At 37.9% G+C, this 23,241-nt stretch overlaps 3 protein-coding genes across 5 annotated transcripts; 1 reads left to right on the forward strand and 2 right to left on the reverse strand.

The window, feature by feature from the left end:
- Positions 1–110: 110 nt before the first annotated feature.
- On the reverse strand, positions 111–2,796 carry RB195_020724 (uncharacterized protein; the record flags this gene model as incomplete). Of its 2 annotated transcripts, XM_064189148.1 has the most annotated exons (9): positions 111–344; positions 761–919; positions 978–1,084; positions 1,445–1,529; positions 1,587–1,691; positions 1,930–2,065; positions 2,140–2,273; positions 2,364–2,377; positions 2,751–2,796. In XM_064189148.1, the coding sequence occupies 9 exons, from the start codon at positions 2,794–2,796 to the stop codon at positions 111–113; spliced, it is 1,020 nt and encodes a 339-aa protein (XP_064045028.1). The 2 variants fall into 2 exon arrangements, with proteins under 2 accessions (XP_064045028.1, XP_064045029.1); XM_064189147.1 differs by lacking the exons at positions 2,364–2,377; positions 2,751–2,796.
- Positions 2,797–3,146: 350 nt separating this feature from the next.
- On the forward strand, positions 3,147–8,041 carry RB195_020725 (uncharacterized protein; the record flags this gene model as incomplete). Its single annotated transcript, XM_013441712.2, has 17 exons — positions 3,147–3,264; positions 3,452–3,591; positions 3,670–3,836; positions 3,897–4,056; positions 4,284–4,430; positions 4,571–4,649; positions 4,741–4,895; positions 5,086–5,233; positions 5,286–5,379; positions 5,459–5,572; positions 5,671–5,773; positions 5,935–6,007; positions 6,112–6,398; positions 6,458–6,535; positions 6,704–6,802; positions 7,318–7,389; positions 7,940–8,041. 17 exons carry the CDS (start codon positions 3,147–3,149, stop codon positions 8,039–8,041), a joined length of 2,136 nt encoding a protein of 711 aa, XP_013297166.1.
- Positions 8,042–8,360: 319 nt separating this feature from the next.
- Positions 8,361–22,872, reverse strand: RB195_020726 (uncharacterized protein; the record flags this gene model as incomplete). 2 transcript variants are annotated; one of them, XM_064189149.1, is made up of 29 exons in its annotated part: positions 8,361–8,462; positions 8,529–8,605; positions 8,883–8,992; positions 9,184–9,264; positions 9,924–10,019; positions 10,303–10,437; positions 10,491–10,618; positions 10,747–10,987; positions 11,130–11,247; positions 11,409–11,554; positions 12,413–12,567; positions 12,860–12,946; positions 13,011–13,085; positions 13,314–13,364; positions 13,588–13,703; positions 13,777–13,889; positions 14,407–14,521; positions 14,828–14,918; positions 14,991–15,128; positions 15,196–15,285; positions 16,976–17,058; positions 17,158–17,249; positions 18,494–18,611; positions 18,670–18,734; positions 18,795–18,867; positions 18,989–19,121; positions 19,372–19,431; positions 21,072–21,188; positions 22,729–22,872. In XM_064189149.1, 29 exons carry the CDS (start codon positions 22,870–22,872, stop codon positions 8,361–8,363), a joined length of 3,150 nt encoding a protein of 1,049 aa, XP_064045030.1. The 2 variants fall into 2 exon arrangements, with proteins under 2 accessions (XP_064045030.1, XP_064045031.1); XM_064189150.1 differs by having other exon boundaries at positions 13,284–13,364.
- Between the last annotated feature and the right edge of the window lie 369 nt (positions 22,873–23,241).

Raw genomic sequence — 23,241 nt, forward strand, 5'->3', positions numbered from 1 at the left:
CTACAGACATCAAACAACGTTCTGCAAGATGGTCGTAAATGTTTAAAAAAAAGTCTTAAACAAAAATAGAAAAGTTGAGGACAAAACAACAGAACGAAAAGCGTTAAACTTTAGAATCCCAAGAGTCCTTTACGATGTTGAGCACGATATTTGAGCACTTTCACCTCAATAATATTAGCGATTTCCTCAGCAGTCCTGTTCTGACCATAGTAATCATGGAAATGACCATCCGGATCAATGAGATACGTGATCACAGTATGATCAACAATGTAGTCATCCTTGTCTTTACCAGTACGAGGCCCTTGGCTGAAGTAGACTCGGAATGTTTTCGCAACTTTGCTGACCTGAAAGATTGATACTACTGTAAAGGTGCTTTTCAAGGATACCTTGAAATGTGCCAAAAGCATGAGGGATTTTGTTCTTGTGAACAAATTGGGCAAAGAGATGAATAGAGCACCGAGTAAAATAAAAAATCACTCATAAAAAAACCTCATACAGCGAGAGGTGACACATGTCTAGAATACAGTAATCCATCTCACACTAAATCTAATAGACAAATCTATGCAAAAAAATGATAGAAGATTAATCAGCATGAGCAACAAATGACATAACAGAATACAAGGAGGGAGTGATAGCTCCTGTTTTCATAAGAGTTAATGTTACTCTCAAAACGGAAATTCTCAGGAAAAAAATTATCTACGAACTTGTATGCAGATATTCTACAAAAATCGGCAATGAATAAAAATAGTAAGCGACTAACCTGCTCGACTGAACCAGTATATCCTTGCAGCTTTGGTGAGAACTCCGCGCAGTACTCCTTCACCCTTTCAGGAGTGTCGCGTTCAGGATCAACAGAAATGAATATAGGTTTTATAGGAATTCTATCTCTCTCAGGTTTCGAATCAAGAATATCAACAACCTGGAACGAAAAGAAGTGGCAAGAACGTAAAGAAATCTTTTGCTGAGGTTGAACTTACCTTGACCATCTTTTCTATTTCATCGGGACAAATATCAGGACAGTGAGTAAATCCAAAGTAAAGAAGAAGCCAGTTTCCTTTAAGTTGTTCTGAGCCTTCCAACTTGCCTAAAATAGGTAGCAATTCCAAAAAAAAGAACATTAGAGACCCTGAAATGAGAGTCCGAGGAAGGGAAAAACATTTGAAAAAAGCAGACGAAATCGCACTTAAAAAATATAAGAACTAAGCCGAAAAAAGTTACTGTCGATTAGTGTGCGCAAACTAAAAGATTCTTCACATGATACACTTCGGAGACATTTTTGAGAAGGATAATAGAAATCATGATTGCAAAATAGTTCAAATAATTATTCAAATCAAGGAGAAAAAGCAAGCAAACAGAACGTTGAAGAATTAGCCATCATTTCATTTAGACGGAATCTAAGGCCACAGAATAAAGCAAATAAAAATCAAAAGTTAAAAGAACACACCGTCAGTATTAACCAATTCCCAGTCGCCACCAATACGAGCTTTCCCTTTCATATATTTCATGTGCTTTTCTCGTTCCTCAAGTCTCTGAAAGGAAAGAACTGAGTATCAAAGCTTAATGAAAACTGTCTAATCATCTCTTACAATCTTTCGAATGTAGAGTAGTGCTGCCAGACAGGAGGCACCGACTCCTAACGTAATCGCTGCGATCTTCCAATTGAAAATCATGCTGCGCTTGTAGGCGGCTCGCTGCAAAATTGAAACTATTTCACTTTTAAACGGATGCTTAGGTTTTTGGTGTATACAGAAGAAGGTAGCAGTTAAAGCAATAAAAATCAGTACAGGTTCCAAATAATCATTTAAAGTAGGTATAACTTCGAGGTCAAACATGCTTTAGTGGAATAACAAGGCTACAATCCAACCAAAAACATACACACTGTGAAAGATGTGAGAAAAAAATTCAAGAAAACAGATATTTAAGACCTACTTCCTTTTGTTGTTTAAAATTCATGAAAGTTTTGTCAATTTCCTCTTCACTCTTCTTAACTGTGGAATCAAAGTCTTTCTTTAACATTTCGTTCAATTTATCCAGCTCCTTCTTCAAATCGACATCAGGCTTCTTACTGGAAAAAATAGCGAAAATAACTCAACAGCGCATGGAAAACATCTCTATGAAGGTGAACGAATAGAAACTTACTCGTTCTCATTTTTTCCGTCCCCAAGTCTTGCTGAAGTAGAGAAACGAACTGTTCCTAGTTGTCTGAAGCTGTTGAACTTGCTGACAAGACGTAGATTAAATAGCATACCAGTACATATTCGACCCGAAATCATCTAAAGTGTTATATATTTGACCACATCTTGAAGCCATTTACAGAAATAAACCGTAAAATTCAAGGCACTCGACTTCTGAATACTCCAAACCTTTCCCGAATATCCTGGGATGAGACGAAGAAACCCCCACCAACCCACACGTACCCAAAAAAAAATTCGAAAACGTTACGGTGTCTTTCGTTTGTACGTGTTCACATCCGTCACCTCCCAATATTCGCGATGCTCAAAAATTCCTGCTGTTTGAAAAGCATTGAGGGTCCCTGACGTTTTTTTTTTACCATTTTCAGTTTGGGATGTACACTTTTCGAATTAATCCAGATAACTTTATGGTATGTTAGTGTGACAATGATCGTTGGTTCGTTTAGTTTAGGAGATTTTGTTTAAAAGGAGTCATTTCTAAGATGGACATGGTATAACTCTACTCATATGCTCTTATCCACATGTTGTTCATATTCATCTATTGTTAATGTCGGTTACTCTTGGAATATGCTTCTCTTTCTTCTTGATGTTCTTCCACAAACATGCGTGTTTATCTTCCAAGGATCGCTGAGAGGACATAGTCAAAATCTCTTTTGCAGGAGCCTTCGTTCTAGTTTTTCTGTCTTTTCTACGATAATCCCAAATATATTGTGGTTTGGTACAGTGGCTGAAGAAAAGAAACATGAATGTAGTCGTTACCTCTGACTATACGTGAACCTTATCGTTTGTATTGTTCGGCATCCCCTCCGCTTGTTGCGCTTCTTTTTTCCGATTTCTTTTCGACTTTAGTTTTCTATTCTCGCTTCGCGAGGAAGGAACGTTCTTTCTACACGTTGCTTTTGTTGTTTAGTTTCGTCCCAATGATTCGTGCAAAATCTTATAATTCCAGGGAAAATGGCACCCACTGCTGTAACGGTGGTGTCACATCGTGAGGAAGATTCGATGAATAATGAACCATCGTTAAGCGGTAGAACCATTATTGGTCTTATATATCCTCCACCTGATATCAGAAGTATGTAATTTTTGCTGTTGGGAATTTCCTTTCTTGTTTTATTTTTCATTTCTTCGCGATAAGCCTAGAATTTTCCCCTAGCTTGTGTAAGCTCTTCCTATATTTATTATTTTTCATTCAAAAATGAGATGTCACATTAACAGATCAAAGTGTATGTGTGATGATATGCATGAAATTTCTTTCTCAGCTATCGTCGACAAAACCGCAGCCTTCGTCGCACGTAACGGTGTGGATTTCGAAAATAAAATCCGTGAGAAAGAAGCAAGCAACAAACGTTTCAACTTTTTAAGCCCTACAGATCCTTATAATGCTTACTACAAGCAAAAGGTTTTTCCTCAAACTTTATTTTATCATTTTTCTATAAAGAAAGGTTTCAAAGTTTAGAGAGAAGTTTCTTTTTTTAAGGTACGAGATTTTCAAGAGGGTAAGGTCGATGCAGCAACCGTCGCGGTAAAGCCTCAGTTGCCTGAAGCAGTCAAAGACGCTGTCAAAAAAGCCGATTTCATCCCTACAAAACCACCACCTGCGTTTGAGTTCTGTGCTGATCCAGCAACGATAAACGCTTATGATCTGTAAGGATTATTTCTATAAATGCGTTTGCATAACAGCTTAATTATTAAGAACTTTTATAGTGACCTAATTCGGATGACTGCACTATTTGTGGCAAGAAATGGGAGACAATTTCTCACACAGTTGATGACACGAGAGGCTCGTAACTTCCAGTTCGACTTTCTGAAGCCACAACATTCAAATTTCACGTATTTCACAAAGCTTGTGGAGCAATACACAAAGGTTTGTAGCGCAAAGTTGTTCTGCGTGTTTTTTTTCGATCAGGGTATTGTTTTGCTTGCCTTAACTTCTGGGATTTTCCTTCTCCAACTTTATTTGAGATATTTTCACTTGGTGAGCCCGAAGAATATCTCATTTCTTTTTTTTTTATTAAAAGAAGAAGTGTGGCCAGATTCATGAATGAAAAATCAGGATCAAATCTGGTGATTCTGTCATTTGTTTACTTTTAGGTTATTATTCCACCAAATACCATTCTCGAAGATCTTCGCAATGAAAAAGGTAATACGAAGAAGCTAATGGAAGATGTGAATTACAGAGTTGCATGGGAGAAGCATCAGAAAAGTTTGAGGGACAAGGAAGAAAAGGAGGCCGAGAAGGTTCATAGTTTCACTATTTATCCATTCGCTCCACTGTTTACTCCTTATCTGGACTACCATGCTTTTGTTTGGATTTTGAATATGCATAGTGTTCATAGCTTCGAAAAAAATCACGTTTTCCATTGAATATTCTGCTACAGGAACGTGTTGCTTACGCATCAATCGATTGGCACGATTTTGTTGTTGTACAGACCGTAGACTTCCAGCCAGGCGATACAAGTATGTCCATATAACTTTAATGTAATTTCCCCTTTTCAGCCCAAGCTTTTCTGTTTCTGTTTTGTATCCCCACTCATTAAATGTCCTTTAGCTAATTTACCTGGATTGTGCACTCCCAAAGATGTTGGCGCTCGTATACTGCTTGAAGCAAGGAGTGAAGCTCAGAAACAAGCTGGAGAAGCAATGGAAATGGATATGGACGAGTCCGACAGCGAAGATGAAGCTGAGCAGCAGATACAGAATGAGGTTTGTTAGTCCTTTTTTTAGATTAAAGTGGAATCAGGCTGGGTCTTTTAAAGTCCCTTTAACTTTGAAAGATGCTGTTCAGAGATATTTCCCTACCATTTAGCTGGGAAACTAGTTTGTAACTGACTTAAGGTTCAGTTTCTTGTTGCCAAATGTTTTTTTTGTTCAAATATATGGCTTCCGTTTTGAGGTTGAGCCAGCACCGGAACCAGCAGCACCCACTCCTGTAGCTGCACCTCCAGTTGAGGAGGCACCACCGCCACCTACGGAGTTCTCCACTCCTCTGCCACCTACTCGCCAGAAGGATCTCATTGTGAAAGACTATGATCCTAAGAAGGGTAAGTCAATCTTCTTGACGTCATGATGAGTGAACAATCAGTACTTTTTTAGCGGCACACGCCATGAAACGTCCTGCTGACAAATGGCTCATTTCCCCACTCACTGGTGAGAGGATTCCTTCGGATAAGTTGGAAGAACATGTGCGGTATGTACAATACGAAGCTCCTGAAGCTGGTTTCGTCTTGAAAATACATATTTTGAAATTATTCGTTGCGGTTTTTCAGTTACAATACTGTCGACTCGCAGTACAAGGAGGATCGCGAAAGGCAACTTGGCGAGCGCGGCAATGAGGAGCCCGTTCTGGCTCCTGGTGCGGAAATCAGCAAAAATCTGGGAAGGTGCATTCGAGTCCTTTCTTGTGGTTAAAAATTTCCCTCGATTTTCCGTTACTTTCCTTTCTGACTTTTGCCACCCTTCTCAACAATTGTTTTTAAAGATTCGCAGAGCGCCGTACCGATATCTTCGGTGTTGGTGCCGCTGGAGCAGAACAAACGATCATTGGAAGAAAGTTGGGTGAGGAAGCTCCGCAACCAACGAAGGCAAGCTTTTTTTTATTAACAGAATGTTATATCTCTTGAGTTCTTGCATTTTACACATTTTATGTCTTTTTTGTCCTTCAAAACCATTGGATATCGTAATCTTTAAATTTTGTCTCTACTAAAGACTGTTATTTAGAGATCTTAAAATTACTGAATTTCAGCAACTTATATGGGATGGCTCCGAAGAAACTCGTGAGGCACATACGCTTGCTGTGCAAAGCCAAGTCACTATTGGTGATTTTTTTTTATATTCACTTAACCAGATATATTCTCATTACCAAGTTTGGGAAGTATTTCATCCATTACTCGGTATTTCATTTGCGATTCCAACGTTGCAGATCAGCAGATCCACGAAATTCACCGACAACACGGTTTCCTTCCGGATGCTTCAAAGGAGCGTATAGGTGCACAACCGGTTACGCAGGCACAAACTCGTACTGCCACTGGAGCTACTTCTGCTCCACCTGTACCACGTATGCCATTCCCACCTCCCCCGGGAAGTTCAGGATTGATGCCTCTTCCACCAGGATTCGCGATGCCTCCACTTCCTGGTGGCGTAATGCCGCCACCACCTGGGAGTGGAATGCCACCTATGCCTGGTGGAATCCCTCCTCCGCCATCCTCAGTAAGTCGCCAACAGTTGCATATTTCGAATTTGATTAACGATCCCATTGAAATTTTTAGATGCCAGAAGGTGCCCCACCTCCGAAGCGACAAAGAACAGAGGATGAGTTGGAGCCAGAGGCTGAGTGGCTAAAGAAGGTAGTTTTTATCATGTTCACTTTATTGTAGTAATGTGTTACTGTATTTTTTGTTGTCTTATAATTTAGCTTTACGGTCGCAGACATGCACTTTTTAGAAATACACTCCTTGCTGTCCAATAGTTATTTGTTTCTTCTTTGACGTAATGCTTATGCTATTAAACTTCAGGTCAGCGGTACGATTGATCTACGTATTCAGTTGCCAGTGAGTGCTGAATTTAACATGGATGGATCGATTATTGGATTACAGATTGATGTTTCTTCGCAAGTACGTTGTTTTACGTATAGTAAAATTGTCTACTTATCTGTTTTATAAGGTTAATTTCTTTCTTTTGCCCTGCTTAAGATGAGGTTCAGTAAATCCGCGTTGTAGTTAGCGATCGGACTGAAGATCTCATTTGATGATTTTGGGATGCGCGTTATGCAACTTTTTAAGGGCATCACAACTAATTATTCAAGTCGTTCTATCGTTGGCATGGGGATCGTTAAAAAAATCAGAATAACGATCGATGTACCACTTCAGAATTTGATGGGGATCATTGCGGGAATTTCGCACTTTGTTGTTATTGGATTTTGATGGAATATAAATCCTTTTCCCGCAATTTTGAAACCTTTTTCCACTAACAAATCAAGGAGTTTGCGGATCTTACTTCAGTCCATTCTATTTCAGCCTTTTTCGAGATTGTTGTCCATAACCTTTTTACGCAGAACTTTCACGTATTCAAATTGTTTATTCTAAGCAAAGCTCCTTTTTTAAAGTCATATTTATACGACTTGTTGCAGGTGGCAGATCTCAAGCAAAACCTTCAAGATAAGCTAAGCATGCCAACAGGAAAGCAGAAACTTATCTTCGATGTAAGTTTTTCTAGTATTTTTTTGGGTTTTGAGATTTTTTTTGTTAAAGCCAGCTGCTAACCTTGAAGTGAAACTAGAAGCGCATGATTTAAGCGTAGACCGAGCTTGCACAATGCACCATGTTTGGTAATGTAACCCTTTCACTCCCTTTCGTTTCTCATGTTGAGAAGGATGTCCGTTTTAGGTCCGCGACTTTGCAGAAACAGGCTTTACGGATAGTACAAGTGAAAAAGACCTTTTTCTTACTTTGAACTGAACTTATCTTGCAACTTTGTATTGGAAGTGTCCTTTAGCTTTTGTTTCTTTTTTTTCTGGTAGGAATCTGAATTGCAACTGAAGTTGAGGCTTATGAAAAACTAGCTGCGCTAGCCTATCGGTATGAGCATGACTTTTCTTACGAGCTGAGAGAGCGCTGAATGTAATGAGGTAGCAGGAGCGGACGGAGAGGTTCTTAGTCCCCAAAATGGGTTTTTAACTTAGGCATAACTGGTAAAGGTTCTACAAAATCCGAAACGCCTTTTTCCATCAACCTGATTTGTTTTTTTTTCAGGGGTTCTTCCTCAAAGATAACTTTTCTTTGGCCTTCTACAACATGAAGAATCAGTCGTTCGTTATCCTTCAAATCAAGGAACGAGGTGGAAAGAACAAGTAAACATCACAACATTATAATTCTGTAATTAGAATTTCTTTTGTTACACTTTGTTGCTATTTTTCTTTGGGATAGAACGTCAGTCAGTATTTGTGAGGAAACAGGAAATAAAGAATCGATTTATCTAGCCATAATCTCTTGCACAACAATGTACACGTTAAGTGAGCATAGAGCTATATCGTAAAACTAGTAAAGGTAATGTTAAAGTTCAATAAACAAGTTAAATTGCACATTATAAGCTCTCTTACACGTATTTTCAATAAGTGTTGTACTTCTCGAGAAGTACGGTATTCTTAAGTGAAATTCCTGTGAAATCTTCAGATTATATATGTAGCTTCAGCACCAATAGGTAGATCAAGAATTGTATTAGTGGTAAATTGTTGGCAGTTGTTGAGCCACTGACAAGGCATTCTTGAGTTGGCTCCTGAAATGATCGGCGACTGATTTGGATTTGATATTGTTACAGTATTCGATAAATGAAGCCAGGTACCTCATTTGGATCGACGCTTGTATTATAATGAGTTGGTGGTCGTTTCTCAAAATATGTGACTTTTTCGCAACCTTCCACTGAAATTCCGGAAAAATAAGACTGGATAGCCTACGTAAATGCCTCCAGCAATCCTAGAGAGTGTTTTTCTTCGATGGTCCCGTAGATATGATTACAGTCTATTAGCTACCGTATTCATCATTGAGCTTGGCTAACTAAGGTTGATGCGTCTGGTGACTTATCCCTTCAAACCCCCAGAAATCACTCAAAGTTTAGAATGAGTGAGCGATTTTGTGTTAAAAGGTATCCTCGATGATTAATATGGACAGAAATTTAGGAAGAAAATAGGGGACTCACGCATTTCATGCTGTACAGTGTATTTCTTCTTGGACCTATAACCAGGACAGGCACGATCCGCTCGGATAAGCGTCAGCGTAGTTCCTGGTAACGGATAGATCCTAGCATACCTGAAAAATCGACTTGATATTGATTAGTACCAGAATGCTGCATTTTTTTTACACATTTAGGTTACTTTTAGGAAATTTCTTGAATCCCTGATAAAGGAAGGAACCATCTACTGAAGTTGAACAAAAAGAAAAATTCGAATACTTTTTACCGATCAATGGTTAAAGAGATCAATAAAATCCCCTGTACCTACCTAGCGCACTTCATATCACTGAGTTGTATTTGTTTTGTAATGTTTAACGTCATTTTGTAGTTAGTGTGACGTAAGAAGCACCTGAAATAGAGGAAGTTATCGATTTATCCAAACGCTGACGTCATTTCTTCGTGACATCACTATGGGTGTGAAAATATAGGAGGGAAAGTGTTTAGTGTTGATTAGTAGGGATAACAGTTACGAGGGTGTATTTTTAGGGGCGTGGCTTAGACTGGATCCCTAATCTAACTAGTAACTTCTAATGAGCGTCTATGATCGTTACACCTTTGCATCGACACCTTACGGGGTAATCCAATCGAAAATTATCTAATTCACACATCGGATACATCGCCATAAAGCGATCGTAGGCTTCATTCTCGCTAATAGCGTGTCTTCTGAAAGAATGCTTAGAAATTGAAGACGTTACTGCTTTACTTGCTTTAATAATAATAATAATTATTATTATTTATCTCTAATTATTATAATTTATTTATATCTTATCATATCATTTATTTTATTTTATAATTTATTTATATCATATCATATAATTAGTTTTTTATCTCCAATTATTATAATTTATTATTTAATCTTTATTTATTATAATTACTTATCTCTAGACTTTATCATTTACTCTAGTCTTTAGGAGAACTAAAAATAAAATTAGAACCCTAAAAAGACGAATAGCTGCGCTCGAAGAGAGCAAATTCGTTCCAACCAGAAAAAAAGAGACTTCTATGTACCTCTCGACAGGTTTGATTCTCTGAAAGCGGCACAATCCTCCGGACATTGACGGCTGACCAGCGACGAACGATGTTATAAGATAGTAGAGCTCAATCCTGAAACGAAGGGAAAATTAACGGGAATTAATATTCCCATGTAGGTAAAAAGGATAAAGTCACTGGCGTATCAATCCACTTGGGATGCGCCAACGCGTTGTACTGGAATTCGTGATCGTTGAGGTTTTGGAAGGCGTGTTGGCCTATACAATGATTTGCGAGGGCAAGCCGATGATCAAGTCAGTGTTTTTATTTTTATTCAATTCATTTTTTTATCAATATATTTTTATATTTTAGTGTTTTTTTATTTTATTCCCATGTGTAATCAGTAAATAGCACTCACCAAAATGTTTTTCCTATAAGAGTAGCTGCAGCGTTGAAAAACGCACGAATTGGATTTGTACGATGTGGGGCGTGGCTGGCCCATGGGGCCGCTCGACTCGCCATACATTCAGCTTGTGCATCAACCCATGATGTTCTGTGAATGAAGATGTTGGAGAGGAACAAAACCGCTCGAAGTCATTGACTTACGTTGTAACAAGGCCGTTCTCCTCGAGCGTGGCGAATAGTTGCGGATCGAATCGCGCTAGTAGCGCCGGACTTCTATTTGTCGAAGACGCCAGCACGAAACCACTTTTAGTGATGATCAAACAGTCCATCTGTAAAGAAAAAACCAAATTTAGTAGAGCGACCAATCATGGCTGCTCATTATTGCGGAGATACTGACCAATCAGAGCACTTGTAATATTTTGAGGGTAAAAAAAATCATGTTGGTCACAGAACATACCTTCTTACAGTCAGACCACTGTTTGCTTGACCGAGTCCAATTCATAAACAACGCATTCGCGTAGGGAATTCTCCATTGAACGCCAACAACAGCCAATCGATTGTCGTGTCGATCCGTTATCGATCTGTATGCGACGATGACGTCATTCCGAACAGTGAATTGCAGGACACCGGGCGAGTTCTCTTTGTCAGCTCGTTCCTCATCGAATTTCGTCATCACTTCCTTCATGTACGATTTCGAACTGGAAAAAGCACACTAATTCTGTCCAATAGGCGGTCTATGTGGGCGTGGCTTGTGGAGTACTGTTGGGTGGTTTTAAAAAATAGATCGTTCGAAAAAGATCTTCCCAAGAAACCGGCAGAAAATTGTGGATACATGCTTACCATTTAGGGAAAAATGCTTCCACTTGTGGACGAGTATGAACAAAAGCGTTTATGAAGTACTGTTTCGGAAATTCCGCAGGTAATGGTAGGTCCTCACAGGAAAAATTTGCGCTTATATCTGTAAAGAATTTGTGTTTGAACGAAATCAGTGAAGGGAGGATTGAAATTCTGATGAAAATTCTCAGAAAAAAAATTACTAGAGTTTTATGACATCTTTAGTAGGTAATAGAGGCGAAAATTAGTTGAGTAAGCAATAAGAAATGACCGAAAAGGACTTACCGTACTCTGGCCAGGAAAGGGCCCATTTTTTCAATCCATTTGTCAATGCGAAAGCTAAGCTTAGGTTCTCTTCACAAGCAACACCTTGTAGCGCATCAAATCGAACTGTTGATGGCAACGGATCCAATTTCCAATCACAAATCGATCTAGAAATAGAAAAAAGAAACTACTATGCTAAGAAATGTTGCCGTTTTAAAAAAAGTGTTTCGTTGTAGAAAACATGAAAAATGTACATCTGCGTACACATAACAAAATTCTGTGCAAATGCGTGCTTTTAGGAAACGTTTGTTCATTCAAACGTTTTTCCCACCTATGAAAAGAACATTAGATATGAAAGAGTTTCAATGGGAATAATGAGCGGCAAATTTTCAATATGAAAAATCTTTAGCACAGGTTTACGCATTGCTTCTTTAATGAATCGAGTAAAATTGATCAGAGGAGCTCTAAGTCTTTTTTAAATCAAGGAAAAGAATCTTAAGATAATTAGAACAACTCAAATTACGTGTCTGAAGCAAGGTAGAGAAAAATAAAAGATCAGATGGAAATAAAAACGGAAATCCTTTGCCTTTAAATAACGAGAATTTTTTTTGCCAAAAGAAATTCACTACATACAATCCACTAGGCTAAATTTTACGAAAAAGAAAAATCCTAAGAAAAATGTGTCGCTTAAAACCGCAAAGCTACTACCGTAAGAAGCACCTTGTCTCTTCTCATAGCGAAATACGGTTGTATAGTCGGGTAAAAACGACATAAATCACGAGTGTTGTTGTGGTGCATTTGCGTACGCGCTCGAAACGGCGCGGTGGAGGCAGCAGTTGGAGCCGAGGTGGGACCGTCGCAAACTGCAGCGATGGGTGGTGCCAGCAAAGGATTCACCACGATCCTAGTCGCTACGCTCCGCTGAAGCGCCTCGAGAGAAGCCGCGTACGTAATTGCGTACGCAATTGCTTACACGTCGTTTTGACCCTACTATAACTGACCAGCACGTCGAATTAATCACATACCTGCTTGACAAATGATAGGCGACGAAGGGATTGTCTACCGTATCGAGCGTTGCCACATTTTCGTTGTATGCTAAGGTTTCACGCTTAACGGAATTTACGATAACCACGGAGAGCGGGGATCCTTCAAGATTTGCGCAATAAAACTCCCGATCACCCTAAAAAATTAGAATTTCAAATAAAATTATGGATAAATAATTTTTTTTTTAAATTTTCGCATTTTCGCTCCATTGCTACGCCAGTAGTTATAAAGAAAATTATCAAAATTTGCAGGTAGACCAGAAAAAATTGGAAACTTTTTAGGCTTTTAATTTGCTAAGGCGAGGGTTGGACTAGCGACACTTTTGCACCAATTACAACGCTTCTGCTATAGTATAAAAGTCGTTTTCTCAGCAAAAATCGATTATCGATTCACTTGACTGTAACGGCGATGGGAAAACTAGCACGTACGTCACGAATAGGATCCGATCCACATGCCGACGTTATGATACCATGTCGGAGACGTTGCACAGCAGCTGAGTTCCCTTCGAGCTCGATCTGATATTGATTTTGGTGACTGCCTGCATGATCAACATAGATCAATCAATAATCGACTTCTTACCAGATCGATGGTAGGAATACTATCGATGAGGCCTACTAATCGATAAACGCGTTGATCACTGAACCCATATTGAACCTGTAAAAGTATACATTAGATAAGTAGTGCGAAATGCAGGAAAGTTAGGCAACCAATCGATAATCGACTGTTTGCACATATATAACCATTGTGCAACAATGTCGATATCGATTGACATAGCGGGCTCGGTACAACATGGACACCACATGATCACAACGACAACATCGAGACATCAATAAATCGATAATCTATTTTCACCCTTAGCCCGGCACCAGCTCGAAAGCGAACCTGCGATGCATCATAGCAAGCGCTGCGTCGGACAGAATGTACTTCGGTTGTCTGAAAGAAAGCGGGATGGAATCTGATCCAGAATTTATTGATTGTTTAAATCAGATCACAAAAAAAACATACGGTTGTCCCTGAAACCCAATTTCGTTAGTGAATTTGCTTCCAAAAAAGTCAAAAAAGCAGGAAAAAAATAAAATAAGAAATGAAAGGTAAAAGAAAAACAACAATGGACGAGGCAAGACCACGAGGTAGACCACGCCGCCGGGGAACATACCGGAAGTACGAGTTTCGGATGATAAACGATAATTCCATTATTATCCACAATAATACCGTACAATTGATCTCCCTTCGGTAAACGTTCCGTGAGTTCAGACAGTGCAATGTCGATACCTAAATGGAAAAGAAAAGTGAAGAGAAGCAGAAAAAATCCGCAATTGCGGCACAATTATGGATGTTACGCTACCTGTTATGCCAGCGATACGTTGACCGGACCATATACCATCAGGTTTTGTAACTACGGGCAAGGAAATTGTAATGGTGGGACCGAGTCCCTGCGTTTCCATGTAGAGGTTTGTCCTGAAGAGTCGAAGTGATATGTCACAAAATAGGTGCTGCCATAAAATCACGGATTGGTATTTGGGGGTGATGCTACTACTGGTCAATTAATAATAATAACAAAAATAACAATAATAATAACAATAACAACAATAATGGTAGTATTAATAGTGATAATAACAATAATAATAATGTAAATAATAGTAATGTAATAATAATAATAATAATAATAATAATAATAATAATAATAATAATTTTTATCGTTATTGCTAGATGATAATAATGATAATAATAAACAATGACGAACAAATAATAAATAAAATTTCAATTAAAATAATAAAACGTGTTTTTTTTAATTGTTGTTATTGATTTGCTTGAGCTGTAGCCAAAATTGGTGTTGATCTTTCTTAAATAATAATAATAATAATAATAATAATAATAATAATAATAATAATAATAATAATAATAATAATAATAATAATAATAATAATAATAATAAAATGGGAAAATTGATCAATGCGCGTGGCTATTCGCTGACCAACTGATCCTTCGCGCCTCAATAGGCGTTGACTCGAGTGAACGCCCCAAAGCGACACTAAGATGGTCCAAAAACGCTCTTGACTGCGGTTTTACGTCCATGATTGAATCAATCACTGAAAAATCAATGTTAACACGAGCGTTATGAATAAAAACATAAGATGTTCGAAAAAAAAAGACTATGTACAGGAGGAGCTCCTAGAAATTACAGCTAAGGAGCCTTTAAGGAAAAGTGCAACAGTTTTTCTAGTCGGGTGGGTAAAACTCCAGGGAATTTCTTTTCAAATACGATTTAAAAGCAATGAATAATATCCAAATTGTCCTATTAAGTATAAGGGACGCATATTCTTGTGGGAAAACCAGCTAATCTATTAAAATCCCGGAAGAGAAATGCTGCAGTAAAAACTGAAAAATTCCTTAACCTGAATATTTCGCGAACGTCCGGCACGCCATCCAGTGAAGCAGCGGCAATTGACCGGTACCGTAACCCATTGAAAAGCCGAACATTCGAATCTAAAGGCAAACTCTTCTTTCACATAAACCTAAGCAATAACGATCGATTCATCGATTGATTGGAGCGCTCACCACATCCCCATCTTTATACTTTAACTCTTGATCGAGAATAGCATGTGGCCATTCATCAAGTCCATCTGTGAACAGCATTAAAATTTTATGGCCTCCTGATCGATAGTTATTGAATATCGAGTCTGTAGAGTTCAGATTCTGCAATATTGCGTGAAACGTAACCGCCGTAAAAAAAACAATTAAAAATTTGCGGCAAGTAACTCACGCCTCTCAATGCATCCAATGAAAATTTCAGCGGTGGTGAAACATGAGCTTGGTCCTTTTCTTCGATATCACCAAGCCGTTCGAAGAAGATCTGGAAAAGCGTACGGCATGGTCTTGAGGTTTCATTTCGATATTTCTCATGAAAGGATTTCAACTGCTGCAACTACACGAACTTGGCTTCTCTTAGGTTAAACACGGATAACCTAAGGATAAATGCAAGGGCAGAGTGGAAAGAAGCTCTCGGAGATACCCGGACTTCGTCGCAGGACCTGAGCATGCGTCTACAATCTACTACAATGTGGTCTATAATGTGCTACAACGGTCTACAATGTGTCGCAAATGCGATTTTTGCCGCTGGTCCTGAGTAGAACCGCCGTGGATTCTGGATGGAAGCCTCTTTCCCGTTTTTCGATTCAAGGATCAAGTCACAGTTTGGATCACTCGTACAGCTAACGGACTTCTATGTGGATGACAGAAAGAAGCCCTCCGTAGGTTAGACATTTTAGCCAATCTCCTTATAAACCCTATCTCATTGTTTCAAAATTATTCTGCAGTATCTAACCAGGACGAGGATAAGGAACAAAATGATTGACGCTGATCGATCCGCTTCAGATGCGTCTAGTCACTCGACTTCATTTCAGAATCGTAAAATTGACAACATAACTAGCTAAGGTGAAAAAAGTCAAATTTCCGTCTTCTCTTTTCACAGAAGGCGATTATCAAATTACTGAGCCTAATTGGGCCTAATTAATTGATCGGCCATACGCTTTTTCATGGACCGAAGCTGTATGGAAACCTCTTCTTGCTCTGCTATACCCACCTCAATATAATTGTAACAAATTTGAGCTCATAACGTCTTTGTCAATTAATAAGCTCATCCATAAGCTAGTCCCGCATCTTAATGACCGTAAGTCAAGTAAATCCGAAAATTTGCAGGTGTGAATGTAGGAGGAGGAATGTGGACCTAAAGCTACAGATCAGGACAACCTATCCAGCTAGATTGAAAAACCGAGTAGATTTCCAAAATAACACTAAAAATATTCCTAGTCACTGGAAATATCGCTGTCGAAATCTTGGAGAGGAGAATAGAGGACGTTTTCATGATTCCTGATTAAAGTTTTACATCCTCTTCATCTTCTGAGATCGGATAAACAGCCGGAAAACTCGTCCAGTTCACCTAAAGCCTACTTCTACTCGCGAGGTGAAGACAATAGCTAAGCTCCCGTCAGATGACTCTCGAGAGAGAGATGCGTATGCAAACGTCGATAGAAGCGAACGAAAACAAGTTGTCCACGAAAACATGGGAATTGGAAGCGTTGAAATTTATCGTTAGGCTGTCAACGACGAATGTCTGTAGCTGGGACCCATGCCAGCTACATCACTAATTTTGAAAATGGGTTCTTTATTGAAGTGGAACAGATCTGTTCAGAATTAGAGGTCCGATCCACGAGTCCCTTTCTCGTAACTCCTTTTTCCTCTCTGAGCCAGCTTCGTCAAAAGGACAACTTAGCAGCGGATCAAAAATTCAATGAAGAAAACATCGTGGCCGTGTATTGAGCCCTCCAGAATATTTCAATAATTCATTTGTCCCGGAGAAAGAACTTTAGGACAACTCATTATTTATGTAAAGGTGGAATGAAAAGACGGGCATAATTCCTAAGAATACGGACATCAATAATTCTTGTCAGGACCTAATTGTGTGCCATATACGATGTAGTAAAATAGAAAAAATAAAAAATAATAAAATAGATTCGAGTACTCGGACGAGAAAAAAATGGGACCTTTTTGTTGCTCGTTGTAGCCGGCAGAAAAGTCCCATTAGCACATGGTAGCACTGGTGCAAACACCGAGTTGAAATAAACACCTGAATTATCTGCGGTGAAAAAAAAACAGAAAGAAAAATCAAGAAGAAAATTTGAAATATTCTTTCTTTCCAAAAAAAAAATAAAGCAATAAAATGTACCGAAGAAAAAATCATTTGGCGATAGCGTTGACAATATGTACATCATTGTGATTTTGATAAGATGCATTGTTGGGCCTTTAACACTGCCAGAGCTGGAAATTTTCAAATATTTTGATGAAGTTATTAAGAGAATTAAAATTTTAGTAGTGCAATATTTTATCCATTGTCGTGTCGTGCAGACGAAACTTTTAACTCTAATTTAATAAGTTTGACAAAATCTCAACTTTCGTCCTTAGTAACTTATATTTTTGGAAATTTTCCGGATGTCGATTTTTCGAGACTTTTGAAAACTTTTCTTTAAATTGTAACGATGAGGATCTTTGTGGAGAAATAGTAGTTTTTATCTTTGCTTTTTCGTTCCCTTAGTAGTCATTTCGCCGTCGTCGTCAAGGCGGAAATGCGAGCATTCGTGTTTTCAGGCCGTATTTTACGAGAACATAGACAAATTTATGGATGTCATAGCACTTAGTACATAGTCCTGGATGTTTTCATTTCGACTACATGCAATTTTACTTTTACATGCAGAATGGTTAAATAAGAATAGAATAGAATAATCGAATAATAGTTAAGAATAGAAATGTTTTTTTTTCTTCGTGAAAGTTGTTCTTGATCATTTTTCAAAATAATTTCATTAACCATTCAGCTTTCCTTTCATCAAACGGGTGAACAAAGTCTTAATGGCTACTTTTTACATCTTTTTAAAATTCGTGTCTTTAAAAATCTTATCGCTTAGCAACTGAGTTCATCATTGTCGACCGTATACATAGCGCTTGTAAATTATTGGTATTGTCGAAGCCAAAATAAAAAGTTAAGATCACAAATCTAGGTTTGTCTTGCAACTTTTTGCGCTTAAGTATGAACTGAAGTAATTGCGCTTAGAAGTGCGACGTGCGCCTCGCACTTTTATTCCTCGAATTAGACAATCCCTCTTGTTTTGTCTCATCTTATTAGTATTAGTATCTCTTATTTAGTAAAGTTAAAAATGTGTGAAAAAATCTAAATAAAAGACTGTATGTACTGGACATAATAAAAATGTGTATAATGTTTAAAATAAATAATAATTCGTCTGTAAAAGAGATTAAGAGCAAACAACTTCAGAGACCATCCATTAAATCAGAGATAGATCCGAAGAAAAAAAAAATTCACAGCCATTCACAGTACTCAGTAAACATTCACTCTTTCGAAGAAGTTTTTTCTTCTTTTTCTTTTTGATGATTTATAATTTTTAATTTAATTAAATTATTGATTTCTTCTATTTTCAATTTTTAATGAAGTTGGAAGCGAGTTATTCTAGCAGATGCCCTAACCGTATTTCCCTAATCAATAAGCCACTCACTAATCGATAAGAAAAACAATATCCTTTGGAGCCGACTCCGCATTCACAAACCATGGCCGAAATTTCGGATCGAACAGATCGATCGTGATTGGTGCGGGTTCAATCTTCCAATGACGTCCTTTAAATGTTCTGGATAAGGCGTTTGCTAATTATAGAATCTTCTGTAATTTTCTTACTTGGATACATTCTAGTTACACCGCTGTATGTGCCAATGAATTGATGTCGCATCGTTTCGTCTTCTCTGGAAAGATCAGGAATCACCAAGGAATTTTCAGCTGGACCACCACCGTTGGGACCTCACCGCTTATTTTCTGCCATAGTTTTTTCCACGCTATCAGCGCCAGTCCAACTAAAGTCGCGTATAACTTTTGGGTCTGAAAAGGAAAATGTTGGAGAGTGATGTGGTCGCAATTTTGAACATAGTATTTTTTATAAGATTGTACTGCTATCGTCCTGCTGAATGCAGCCGGAACTTCGAAAAACGTCCAAACCCACCACATCTATAGGACTCGATGTTCACGTGAACTCCAGATTTCCTTGCGGCTGAATTTGATGGCTCCCTCACATCGGATTCGTTGAGTAGCTGTTCAAATTTCGCGCACACAGACTCATCCTGGGGAATCGTCAACTAAATATGGATCGATTATCGATTAGCAAGCTACTAGGCCTGGTAGCTATTACTGTAAGAAAATTGCAGCAATTTCCCCCCGGAAAAATGGTGTGACGAAAAAAGAAAGATAAATTTTTGTTGTTGTAACAAAGAATTGGATTTTACATTAGAGAAAACACCATTGAAAACTCTATGGAGATTAAACGAAAGGGTCTCAGCTGGCCTACAGGCTCTGCCTCGACTCCTCTGTGTACTCAAAGTTCCTCACCTGCGAGTCATCGTAAGCTGTATAGAATCTGGCCGAACCTTCAGCGCTTCGAGTGAGTTTCTGGAATATCAAAAACGTAAAATAGAACACAAAACTTTGAAAAGGAATAATAAAATGCGCATAAAAAGCATCCTGAAGTCTCTTATTGACAATTTCTGACCTCGAGAGACAATTGAAGAAAAATTTAAAACCCAGTCTGTCAAAAATTAATGAATGGAGCTAATGACTTCTTTTTTGAATAATTGATAAACATAAACAGTAGGAAAAATATAATTATTAGAGAAACAAAAGTTAATTTAATTTCAATGTAATCCAAAAAAGATCTTTTTACCGTTAGGAAAGATGTTTAGATTATAAAAGTGGATCAAAACTAAAATTAAAGTAATCTTGGTCATCAGTGAGTCAGAAATTAAACATTTTCTCATAGTGACAACTTCCTTTTTCTACAAAATTTCAAACTGTCATGGGCTCTAAGAAAACTAGCTCTCTTACGTTATTTTCATTTCTCTGTGAAGCTTCACTTCTTCAAATTTTTAGGTTTCCTTCATTCATGCCACCATTCCTTCATCCAAAAAAAAAAGAATATAAATTTCCAGGATAGCTCCTACTAGGAAGTTTCTCAGAACCTCGGGAAAATTCTTCCGTATTTTTCTTTCTTTCTTTTTTTTCTGGCAAATACGTTTTTTCCAACGAAACAGGGAGTCAGGCGATAGTAAAATGAATTCTGTTAATAACTAGTGCTTTACTTTCAATAGATATATTCGGAAACTGCACCCAGATTGCAACTTCCGAGTAAAGATTGAGTTAGTGGGACCTTTGTCGTCCCACCATTGTCAACCTACGTCCAGGCACACCTACTCGATAATGCCACAATGCGAAATTATGCGAATGTTGGCCCCGACGTCTTCAAGGCGTCAATTCATCGCTCGTTCCCCAATTCCAGCGTAGATTATTGCATTATTTGATGACGTCAATCATACGAGGTTTTCACGGCGGAAGTGGATCCCTCGTAGCCAGGCCAGACATCCGCAAGTTTTGCGCGGTGGGCAGCTCTTCCTAATTAGGGATCGATTCGAATCCCTCTCTCTCTCTCGCATAGTGAAGAAGAAGCGGCCTGGATAACCTATCCCGAGGGAGTAGAGGGAGTGAGGAGTGAGAAGAGGTGATAGACAGTGAACGAGGAAGTGTGGTGATGGAGGAATAAAAGTGAAATAGTTGTTTTTTTTCCTGTTTTTCAGGGAGTCTACGGGATTTTTAGTGGAGAAATGAAGCTTCTGGATTCAGGCTAAGGTTGAAATCCCTTATAGAAGACGGATCTATGGAAGTCTATGGTTGTTTATGACATCGTCGTCTTCTGGCCGCTTTTTGTAGAACGCAAACATCTCTTATCCAGTTAGAACCGAATTGTTCACACGAACGCCGGCACATCCTGGCCGAATCTAATCAGAGCCGCAGCGAGACCGAAGTTTTTTGCGTCATTTCATAAATTATTGAAATCTATAGTTGGAAAACTTCCTCAGAACACTCTTTAAGAGCCAGAAAAATAAAAATAACGGAATAACAAATGCTAATTAAATTTTTCTGATTATTTATTGTTTAGGAAAACCAGCGTAGAACCACGAGGACACTTAGAATTATGTTTATAAAGCAAAAAAAAGAACAAAAAAGCAAAATTGTGTGAAAAAAAATGTACGGTTAACCTGAAGTGCTTTCGTCCTGTCAGCGAACAGCTGCTCCAATTTTTTCTTGGCTGATTCCAACGCTTCCTGAGGATACTCGGATTGGACTCGGATTTTCGATATGATCTCTTCGAAAGGCTGAAATCAGTTATGAGAGTGGAAGTATCAAATATCGATCTTTCCAGAAAATTCGTGAAGGAAATTAGGAATAAACCACCATATAGTCTTATGATTTTTATTATCTAATTTTTTCCTGCTAAGAATCCAAGTTTTGAGGACATTTTTTCCAGTGATTTCGGGGAAAATTCGAAAAGTGTCTGTTCAAGCATGAAAAAAAAAAACACTCGTATCTTTCCTCTTCTCTATGAAAGGGAATGCAAAATATGAATTATACGACAGTTATAGTGTTCCGTACGGAAATATAAGGGAATATACCTTCGGCACACACCTTCAACTCTCATTCTTCATCAAAAAGTCTAAATATTAAAGTAGTAACGAAGAAGAAGGATTGTAAAAGAATGTAAAAAATATAAATAAGAAATAAATAAATAAATGAAAATAAAAAAGATTAAATAATAATAAATAATAATATAATATATAATAATATAATATAATAAACAGAAATATGAAGGATTTTCTGTAAAATCAGTAACTCTAGAAAGAAGAAGCTAACCATGAAAACCATGAAAAACTCGCAGAAACATGTACTTCGTAGTAAGTGTGGTACAAAACATTTTTCTAGTACCTTGAAACGTAGTGCAGCTTTTTTTGCCGTCGTTTCTAGGAAGAAAAAGCGCACATAGAATACAAAATGTATTGGAAATGTACAAAATGTATACAAAATGCATCATACTACTACAAAATACTGATTTCATTTTGGAAATATGCGTAATGCCTCTAGCAGTTTAAGTAACGTTATATAGTTATTGTGTGTGCAAGATTTCCATCAGAAGGTTTATTTCGTGTCCGCAGTGAATTCTAATGAGGTGGATGTTTCGGCTTAGGTTAAGGATTTGAACATCGAATTTTAATGGATGGAGAAATAAACGTGAAAATTAAAAGGCTCTAATAACCATAACTACTTTTTCACACCACTAACTATCTAATAAGTTCAAATATGAAAGTTGGAAAATTTTTGAGAAATTAAAAAAATGGGAAAAAATAAAAAAACATAAACATAGTAAAAAAAAGGAAAAAGGGAAGTAGAACAATGTAATAATAAGAAGTATAAGAAGAAACAAATAATAAAATATTAAAAATAGAGAAATTCAGTAGCAATAAATTCACAGGGATGTCTTCATAGAGATCCCAATTTGTGCCTATTCAGTTCCTAACCACCGTATCGGGATTGTTTTGAGATAGATATGTGTTCACAAAAAAAAGAGATAAATAATGAAGATAATCAAAAAGAGAAAAAAAGAAAAAGAAAGAAAAAGTTTAAAAACCGAAATTTGGCTGATAGAAAAGAGAAAAAAATGAGGGAGATTATTTAAGGATTTTGTGATATTTTTTTTTGCACTGGTTCCGTGATTTTAGAGTGCATCCGTATACGTTCTCAGGCGAAAAACTTTGACATTTGCTGGAAACATCCTGATCTTCAGTGAACAAGTGCATCTATGCTTCCTCATCCACCCCTCATTCCCATGTTGAGAATTCCCTCACTCCATGCAAAACGTACCTCATCGAGCAATTTGGCCCTTGACTGCTCTTCGAATCGGCTAATGAGCAACGACGAGAATGTGTCGAGCAGTTCTGAGTCTTCTGCTCGGGCGAGGAAACGTCCGGTGACAAGCAAAAAACGGGCAACAAGCCACAAAAACATTATCGCAATGTTAGCATTTGGATCTGGAACAAATTTAAATGAAAAATGCTACTTAACGATGTTAACTCTGCGTAATAGGAGCGAACAGAAGCAAGTTTTCCAGGAGTTTGAAAAGAATCCAGAGGAAAAAAACGTACATAGACGAAATTGGTAACAGTGCACTTGCAGCTGCAAAATTTGCATTCAGTTAATCGAAAAAAACAACAACATGGAAATTGAGACGATCACCAAAGGGCCAGAGCGGGCAACGACAGACTTTTTGAAAAAAACGTATGCCCACGAAAGTGCTCAATTTACTTTGCAAACAGAGCTTCTGTGGAAATATCGTTTTGATCCGAAAATCAACAACGACTTGCTCCGGAGAAAAAA

Source organism: Necator americanus, chromosome II (genome assembly GCF_031761385.1).
Source record: "Necator americanus strain Aroian chromosome II, whole genome shotgun sequence".
In the NCBI taxonomy this organism is placed as follows: Eukaryota; Metazoa; Nematoda; class Chromadorea; order Rhabditida; family Ancylostomatidae; genus Necator; species Necator americanus.